The sequence below is a fragment of the Drosophila tropicalis genome, unplaced genomic scaffold, assembly GCF_018151085.1.
Source record: "Drosophila tropicalis isolate 14030-0801.00 unplaced genomic scaffold, ASM1815108v1 contig_463, whole genome shotgun sequence".
Lineage (NCBI taxonomy): Eukaryota > Metazoa > Arthropoda > Insecta > Diptera > Drosophilidae > Drosophila > Drosophila tropicalis.
The window spans coordinates 3463263-3473908 of NW_027172929.1; the positions used below are offsets into that span (position 1 = coordinate 3463263).

Below are 10646 nucleotides of genomic sequence, written 5' to 3' on the forward strand. Positions count from 1 at the left end.
AAAAAAAACACAAACACTTTAATTAAAATTATTATTGTAATTTAATGGAATGTATGGAATTATGGTTTTTATGATGAGCCAAAGACACACACATGTGTGTGTGTGTTTGAACTTAGATATATAAATGTACATATATAAAAGTAAATTACTTTGGTCCTTTCGGCTTTTGCCATATATTTTCATTATCAAAACAGAGAGCAGAACAGTCCTTTGGACACAGTAAAAAAAAAAAAAAAAAAAAAATCGGGAGAACCAGAAAAGCCGAAGTACAAGATGAAATTCTAAGAGGCGATGGCAGGATAAAAAGGAGCGTCGCCAGCTGACAGATGCTGAAAACATTCGATGAAGATGATTTTCAATTGCCACAAAAGGCCACAAAGAGAAGGAGCCAGAGAGCTAAAGAGAGAGAATTTCCCCGTGCATTGTGCACGAGCGACCCTCGGTTCGACAAATATCTCGTGCTCGGCCATCTCTATGGGCTCTCCGTTAGCTATTTAAGTGAGAGTTGCGCACGTTGCGGCAGTCAGTCAGTCTATAGTCAGCTAACGGAACGGACGTAATTTCAAATGCCGCTAAAGACACTAATAATAATAGCAGTACATTTTTAAAAAAAAAAAAAAAAAACCAAACCAAACCAAAAACAACAATAAAGTACAATATTAAACCAAACAGGAAATCAAATTGATATTAAATGCACAAGAATATATATCAAAAAACCTTAAAATCGTATACTAGTTGAAAAAGAAAACGCGTCGTGTAAAAAAAAAAAAACCAAAAACGTAACCGAAAGGAAATTTCAACTTTAGTTTCAAATTGGCAAAGTGTGTCCAAACGAAAATCGCACCAAAAAACAAGCAACCAACCAACATACACACAAACACACACACACTCAAACGAACGAAAAAACGCAACGAAAATGTGGCTTAAGATATAGAAAAAGTTGAAAAGTTGTAAAAATGAACAATTGATACCATAAATTTTTTTTATTATTATTGTTGGTAGTGTGCCACAATAAATTTTTTTTTTTTTTTTTTTGTTTAATTTTGATTCGGTTTAACCTACACACACACACACACACGCCCATCGAAAGTAACTGAAAGAAGAAAAACAAATTAAAGAAACCAAAATGTTGTTACCATTTGGTTATCTATTGGTGATATATGCCTGCTTGTCTCCAGTTGTCATTGTGCAGTCTGTTAGCCAGGAGGAGCAGCAACAACAACAGCTGCAACAGCAGCAGCAACATCAATTGCAGCAGGAGCAAACGCGACTGGCCAGCAAACATCAGCAGCAGCAGCAAACCCATTCAAATGCCATAATGGGTGAGGCTGGCGTATCAAATAATCAGCTCATGCAGCAGCCAGCAAGAGTATTGAGGCCATTGAGTGGGAATGGCGGTGCTGGTGGCATCAATGGATTTGGTGGCGATGCGTTATACGATGCCCCCGATGATTGTCATTTTATGCCTGCCACAAATGCTGGATCTTCGGCAGCGGCCATTGCCTTGACATGTAATCTGCGGACGGTGAATAGTGAATTTGATACAACAAATTTTAGTGTGATACCCTCAGAGCATACGGTGGCATTGCATATATTGTGCAATGATGAGATTATGGCCAAAAGCCATTTGGAATCACAATCGTTTGCCCATTTAAATAGGCTACAGCAATTATCTATACAATATTGCAAGCTGGGCAAATTGGGGCGACAGGTACTCGATGGCCTAGAGCAATTAAGGAACTTGACCTTACGCACTCACAATACGCTGTGGCCATCGCTGAATTTTGAAATCGAAGCCGATGCATTCGGTGTAACAAAACAATTGGAACGCCTGGATTTGAGTTCAAATAATATTTGGTCATTGCCGGATAATCTCTTCTGCTCGCTCTCCTCGTTGGCTTCATTGAATATGAGTGAGAATCGTTTGCAGGATGTCAATGAATTGGGTTTTCGTGAGCATGGCAATAAGGATATGGATCTGGCCATGGAAACCTCAACGCAACGTAAGGCATATACAAGCTGCTCATTGGATTTGGAACTCTTGGATGTGAGTCACAATGATTTTGTAGTGTTGCCAGCTCAGGGTTTTGGCACACTGCGTCGCCTAAGGGTGTTGGCTGTTAATAATAATGGCATATCGATGATTGCCGACAAGGCATTGAGTGGCTTGAAAAATCTGCAAATCCTTAATCTCTCATCGAATAAAATTGTGGCATTGCCTACAGAATTGTTTAAGGAGCAAGCGAAAACCATACAAGAAGTCTATTTGCAAAACAACTCGATAAGTGTTCTCAATCCACAACTCTTTTCGAATTTGGATCAACTGCAGGCTTTGGATTTGTCAATGAATCAAATTACCTCAACATGGATTGATCGCAATACGTTTGTGGGTCTAATACGTTTGGTTTTATTGAATTTATCGCATAACAAGTTATCAAAACTTGAACCGGAAATCTTTAGTGACTTGTATACGCTGCAGATACTGAATTTGCGTCACAATCAATTGGAGAATATTGCAGCAGATACATTTGCCCCCATGAATAATCTTCATACGCTGCTGCTCAGTCACAATAAGTTGAAATATTTGGATGCCTATGCATTGAACGGTTTATATGTGCTATCTCTGCTCTCATTGGATAATAATGAATTGATTGGTTTGCATCCGGAGGCATTGAGGAATTGCAGTGCTTTGCAGGATCTCAATTTGAATGGTAATCAATTGAAGACCATTCCATTGGCATTGCGTAACATGAGACATTTGCGTACTGTTGATTTGGGTGAGAATATGATTGCCATGATGGAGGATACTGCCTTCAAGGGTTTGCATAATCTCTACGGTTTGCGTTTAATTGGCAACTATCTGGAGAACATTACAATGTCAACGTTTCGGGATTTGCCAAGCTTACAGATTTTGAATTTGGCAAGAAATCGTTTATCGTTCATTGAACCGGGAGCCTTTGAGATGACATCGAGTATACAGGCCATACGTTTAGATGGCAACGATTTGAGTGATATCAACAATTTATTTAGCAATATGCCCTCATTGCTATGGCTAAATATCTCTGATAATCGTTTGGAGAGTTTCGATTATGGTCAAATTCCCAATACCCTACAATGGCTGGACTTGCACAAGAATCATTTGAGTCATCTCAACAATCGTTTCGGCCTGGCCAAGGAGCTAAGACTGCAGACACTCGATGTGAGTTTCAATCAAATTCAACGCATTTCACCCCATTCCATACCAAACTCCATAGAGCTATTATTTCTCAATGATAACCTAATCAATTCGGTGGAGGCGGATACTTTTATGCATAAAATGAATCTAACTCGTGTTGATTTGTATGCCAATCAATTGACTACTTTGGATGTGAAATCTCTGAGAATTTCGGCAGTGAGTGAACATCGTGCACTGCCGGAGTTCTATATTGGTGGCAATCCATTCATTTGTGATTGCAATATCGATTGGCTGCAGAAAATCAATCATCTGACATCGAGACAATACCCAAGGATAATGGATCTGGAGAGTATCTATTGCAAGTTGCTGAATAATCGAGAACGTGCCTATGTATCATTAATTGAGGCAGAAGCCAAGCATTTCCTTTGCACCTACAAGACGCATTGTTTTGCAGTCTGTCATTGCTGTGAATTCGATGCCTGCGACTGTGAGATGACCTGCCCCACCAATTGCACCTGTTTCCATGATCAAACCTGGTCCACCAATATTGTGGAATGCTCGGGTGCATCCTATACCCAGATGCCACGTCGTGTTCCCATGGATACCACTGAGCTGTACATTGATGGTAACAATTTTGTCGAATTGGCTGGACATTCATTTTTGGGACGTAAAAATCTTGCTGTCCTTTATGCCAACAACTCGAATGTGGCCCACATCTATAATAACACATTCAGTGGCTTAAAACGTCTAATGATTCTGCATTTGGAGGACAATCATTTGGTTACACTGGAGGGACAGGAATTTAATTATTTGGAAAATCTACGTGAATTGTATTTGCAATCGAATCGTTTGGAGACCATTGCCAATGGTAGTTTTCAAATGTTAAGAAAACTTGAGGTACTACGTCTGGATAATAATCGTTTAATACATTTTGAGGTCTGGCAATTGTCATCGAATCCGTATCTGGTGGAAATCTCACTCTCATCGAATCAATGGAGCTGCGAATGTTCGTATCTGTCACGTTTTCGTACTTATTTGGCCCAGCATACAGAGCGTATTGTTGATGCCTCGCAGGTCAGTTGCATCTATAATAATGCCACCAGCGTGTTAAGGGAAAAGAATGGCACCAAATGCACTTTGCGCGATGGTGTTGCCCATTACATGCATACGACAGAGATTGAGGGATTGCTGCCTCTGCTCCTCATTGCCACATGCGCTTTTGTGGCGTTCTTTGGTTTGATATTTGCCCTGTTCTGCTATCGTCATGAGTTGAAAATGTGGTGGAGTTTGTATTTTGCTGGTGCCTCGCCACGTCTCGATAAGGATCGTCCGTATGATGCATATTTCGCTTATAGTCTGCAGGATGAGCATTTTGTCAATCAAATTCTGGCCATGAATTTGGAAAGTGAGATGGGCTATCGTTTGTGTCTACATTACAGGGATGTCAATGTGAATGCCTACATAACTGATGCCCTAATCGAGGCGGCCGAAAGTGCCAAACAATTCGTTTTGGTGCTATCAAAGAATTTCCTATACAACGAATGGACCCGTTTCGAATACAAGTCGGCCCTGCATGAGCTAGTGAAACGTCGCAAGCGTGTTGTATTCATTCTCTATGGTGATTTGCCGCAACGGGACATAGATTTGGATATGCGACACTATCTACGTACATCTACCTGCATCGAATGGGACGATAAGAAATTCTGGCAGAAACTTCGTCTTGCCCTGCCGGCATCGAATAATAAGTCAAGGAATTCGGCCATCAATATGGGACCGGCAAATGGTCGGATCTATGCCGATTGTGCGGCAGCCGTCAATAACTATGCCACTATCAATGAATGCTCTCAAACTGTTCGCAGTTGCTATCGTCCCATACCGACATCGGCATCGGCAGCGGCAGCTGCCTGCAAATTCAATACCATGAATCAGCTGAGCCATAAAAAGCAACAACAACAGCGAGAGCAACGTGATCGGGATATGGGCATGGCCAAGACATTGGAATCACAGCGTCGCAGTCATCATGAGTATGCGGTGCCCAGTTATTTGCCAGTAGCAGCAGCAGCAGCAGCTGGAGGAACCACAAAAATGAACTACAACTCGAATACAACAACCAAATCTGGAATGGTAATGCCGCCACCATCATCACATATTGGTGGCGTCTCATCGGCTGGTCTGCCCACCAGTTTTAGTTCGAATTTTGTACAGCCGCCACAACAACCACTGACTTTACTACCGCCCACAGCTGGAGGAGGAGGAGGAGCAGGAGTTGGAGGTGGAGGCGGCGGCGGCATCAATCTCATCAAATCATGCAATTGTCATGCCACAGCCGCAGCTCAAGATGATCTACTCTGCGGTTGTGGTGGACATTTGGCCAATGGTGGCGAAGAGAGTGTCACCCAAAGTAGCGCCACCATGAGCAGCAGCTCGAATAATAGTCGTCAACCCGAATTAACGCACTACGAATCGAATTTGAGTCTTAATGATATGCCCCTCGATAAGCCGCCTCTGCATGATCTGTGGGCGTAATTATACTATTAAAAGAAGCAAACAAAAAAAAAAGCGAAACAACAAAAAAAAAAAAAAACTTAAAATACATAATTATAAAGCATAAATTAATTCTTGGTTCAAAACAGACTGATACTTTTAGTTAAAAATTAATATATATATATATATATTTAAATTATTGATTATCAAAATGTATGTAAATAGAGCAAACAAAAAAAACAAGAAAGAAAAATCCAACCCAACAACAACAACAAAAACACTCGAAGCAAAAACAAAAAAACTATCATTTTATGATTGTAAAAAACAAAACAAAAACGAAAACTAAAAACTACAACTAAAACTAAACTACTAACACCTAACTTAATTAATTAAACACAATTTTTTTTTTGTCAAAGATAAATATATTTAAAATATTTATATACATAAATATATATATATATAATATATAAAATAAATCTAGGGCCTGTACATAGATAACGATACATACGATATACATACATACATATATATATAAAAAGATTTAAAAGAAATAAAACGCAAAGAATTATGATGAATGTTTAATTGGAAATGAAAAACGATTTTATTTATTCGAAATGTGAGAGAGCGAGACCGATATTAGAAGATTTAACATCAAAAACAAAATATGACAAAAGTCTTAAATATTTGCCAAACTAATTTGCCTGACTGACTATGTCTCTCCCTCTCTCTCTCTCTAACTATCTGTGTGTCTCTGTGGCCTAAAGCCAAGTTCAAATAATCATAATAATAGTAATTGAACAAACTTATTTGACCAATACATTTGCAAATCGTAATCTCTTATAAGGATTGATTTGTCCTCAAGCTGAGAGAGAAGCAGCAACTAAATGCAAATACGAATACAAATAGAAAATACAAATTTGCTAAATTATTGTGTGAACTCGGCTTTAGAGTTGGCCTCGAAACGAAAATGGTTAAAAATTTCCCAGCAAAGAAACAAAACAAAAGAAAGAAACTCAAAAATGTTAAAACAAAATTTTACATTTCAAATAAATCATCATAATAATATTAAATGTCTGACAGCTCAACGACGAATTGCAACGATATATGTATATAGTATATATACATTTATCTGTTTATATATATGTACATACACACATACATACATGAATTAATAGTAAATCATTCACAGACGCGTACAATGAATGAAAATGCGATAATGATGAGCAGAGGCAGTCAGTCCATGGCCTGGACTTGATAACAATTAAGCTCGAAACCAACCGCAACAAAACGTTAACAAAAAAAAAAAATGCAAAAATTAATAATACAGCATAAAAAAAGCAATCTGACGAACTGCAGTGACCATGGATGAGAGACAGACAGAGAGAGAGAGAGATAGAGAGAGAGACAGCATACTCGAGACAAGAAAGACATGCATGACAATTTTTTACTTTGAATCATCTACATTTTATGTTTTATTTCCTACATAAATAAATTAATTTATATAGTTTATAGATTGCATTTGTTTTAGTATTATATTTTTTTTCTTTTTTTTTTTTTTTGGTTGCCGCTTATGTTTATCCATTTCATTAAGGGTATTCCCACAATTTTAACCAACTGCAGTAAATTCATCAGCAAAAAAATAATAATAATAATAACCAGCCAGAAAACAAACAAAAAGCTGACCTTTTTTTCACTTTATTTTTTTTTTGTATTTGTTCATTTTGTTGCTCTGCATTTATTATTATTAATATTATTATGTTGTATCGCTGGCTGCTCATACAAAGCATTTAATGAAATTATTTAATGGCCTGCCATTAAAATAACAAAAGGCGAACCAGAAACAGAACCAGAACCAGAAGCACCAGCAGCAGCAATATTATTGTTGATTGAAAACCAGGACAACGGACAACAGAGAGGCAAAGAGATCCCATACCAAGACCAATGGACTGACCGACAGAGAGAGAAAGGGAGATGAAATATTTTTAAAACAAACAACCAAATACACATGAATAAATAATATTGTACATACACATACATACACATCTATATATGTACATATATAGGATATATGTATGTATATATATCCATATATATCTGCATTGTATTTACAACTGCAAATAAATTAAAAGCGCATAAAAAATGTTTCACAGAATTTAACAGAAAAATCGAACAAAAAAAAAAAAAAAAAAAACATTATACATATAAAAAATAGCAAATAACAAAAACAAAAAAAAAAAAAAACGTAAAACAAATAAAGAACAGAAAAAAAAGAAACTAAAGTGAAGAAGAAGCGGCAAAGCTTAAAAAAAACATCAGAGAGATACTAAATAACGAATATTTACTAGCATTTAAATTATACAATAAAACAGAAATCAAATAGTTTTTTTTTTCTCGCTCGATAAGCTAAATTTAAAATCGAATTAAAGCAGCAAACAAATGTACACACATATACATACATGTATATGTATATGTATGTATATGTATCTATGTATGCATATGAAAAACCAGGACTTTATATGCACGACTTATTTGGGATCGATTCAAAAACTCTCAAACATTCTCTATAGAAAAAACAACAGTCAAAATAACCAAAGGAAAAGAAACTTTGACCCAATTTTAATAATTATTGGCAAAGGACATAAAAGGCTGAATGAAATTTTTCGTTTTTCAATCGATCTCAATTAAGCAGTGCCTTGGCAAAATCAACCATAAGAAACCCAAAAAAGGAAGCGAAACAACAAAAAAAAAAACTTTGGCTCAGCCGAAGTTATTTATACTCTTGCAAGATTATGGAAGAAATAAACTAAATTATATTCCAAAACTATTTCCGAAAAAGTTATACAAAAATCTTCACAGTCTTTTTTTAGGATAAAATGTTTTCCCAAATAGATTCATCTAGATTTAAATCAGATTGCATAGATATATTGTCTTCCATATATGACAAATAGCTAGAGAAAATGTATAATGTCCTCTATTGCAAGAGTAAAGTCAGTCAAGCCAAGCCAAGCCAAAAGCAAAAAAAAAAAAAACCAAAAACAAAAACAAACAAAATACCCAATTTTTCAAGCTCCTAAAAAAAAACAAAACGAAAAAACATAATAAGAACGCAAGTAAAATACAATTTAAAGTTTAATCACTTTTCATTCGCCTACTCTTCCCACTTTCATACTAACACACACACACACACAAACACACACAGATTCACACACTCCCAGCAATACACAAACAACGAAGGATGAAGCAGCATAAGATACTTTATAAGATATTTTTGTGTTCCTAAAAATGCCATTTATGCAATTAATAACAATTTATATATATACAAAAATGAAAAATAAATATATATATATATATATATATATATAAAGAAATATACATATATATATATATATGTATATGAAAAACACAAAACCTAAAAAATAATAATAAAAAAGAAATTAATATGCAAAAAATGTGAACTTTTTTTTTTTTTTTTTTTTTTGTATTCGTCCTATTTGTTAATCATTTCGTTTTAGATGATGATAAAATGAAAGCATGGCCCATTATTTAGTATGTAAGTCGAATAATTTTTTTTTTCCGATTATTATTATAATTAAATAATCGCAAAAAAGTGTGTGTCAGTGAGAGATAAAGATATAGAGAATAATATAAAAACAAAAAAAAAGAAGAAAAAAAACACGAAAAACTGGTATAAGAATTGAAGGATAACAAGAGAGACAGAGAACAAGTCAAGCAACAATAATAAACAAATTTATTTCAACAATTGAACTTTTTGGTATAAATGCAAAAATTGTTTCATTTTTTGGGGGAGGGGTGGGGGTTAGACGGGTGCTAGTATGTATGCAATAAATTGTTACAGGTAAGTAGATGGATGGACTCACAATTGGCTATGAGAGATTATCTGAATCTTCAGAGCTTTAAGATGTAATAAGCTTCCTCTTCAAAGGATTTGGAAAATGACACTTATGGAAAAATGATGAGCAATCAAAATAAATAATATTTGTCGAAAAGTAGAATTCCTGACTCGGACTGCATAATATATGGTAGTGAGCATTAAAAACAAAAACATTTTGTTAAGCATAATGAACTGATTTACTTGTACTAGTAATGGGTAATAAACTTCTGCCTGATTGTGACGCCTTTTTGCAGCCTTTCTCTCTCTTTATTCTCTCTCTCTCTTTTTCACACTCTATCTGTGTGTGTATGTCTCTTTGGATGCCACTTAACGCAACCGCAATTCATATTCATATGGAAAGTACCATAAATGTTCATTCCGTTGACCAACAGCAGACTCATTGTCTCACTGACAGTCGGTCCGTTTGTCCCTGTGTCTTTCTGGCTGTGCGTCTCGGCTTGGAGGTGTCGACGATGGTGGCAAAAAGCGAGCCTGTTGATGCGGCGGCACGCACTTTTACATCAGAGCATAAAGTAGAGACGACCAGAGGATGAGAGTAAAAGAAGGACGAGAACAGGATAACATGAACTATGCATGCAGCTCAGCGCCAGGATTAAGCCGAGTACACAAACACACACACACACACACACACACATGCACATGCTCATCCATATACATATACATATACACACAAAATTTAATTTCATATAATTGCTTTTTCGCAAAGTCCATTTAAATTATAATGCCTGCACACTGGGTGAGAAAAAGGAAAGAGATACAGAGAGAAAGAGAGGGGCTAGAAAGCAAGAGGAACAGAGAAATAATAGGCTGATGGCTATAGGGGGAGCTGGGAGGTGGCGGCTATTGGCAAGGGGAAGTTCATGGTGCTCTACTCTCTACCATTGATGCAAATTTATGGCATACGCAGACACAGTCGAGTCGTCGGAATGGCATTCCTTTGATTTAATGTTTACCAGCAATTAGACTGCATTTTGCCCATCATCAGACCAACAATACAACAACAACAACAACAACCGACAACTACATTCAGCCACACTCCGAAAAAAACACAAAAACAAAAACAGAAATAAAAAA

The 10646-nt window shown here is 36.3% G+C and overlaps 1 protein-coding gene across 1 annotated transcript; it reads left to right on the plus strand.

The window, feature by feature from the left end:
• Nucleotides 1-563: 563 nt before the first annotated feature.
• Nucleotides 564-8989, plus strand: Toll-6 (Toll-like receptor 6). The gene has a single exon (XM_068286952.1). The coding sequence runs from the start codon at nucleotides 1127-1129 to the stop codon at nucleotides 5699-5701; it is 4575 nt and encodes a 1524-aa protein (XP_068143053.1). The 5' UTR covers nucleotides 564-1126; the 3' UTR covers nucleotides 5702-8989.
• The last annotated feature ends 1657 nt before the right edge of the window (nucleotides 8990-10646 follow it).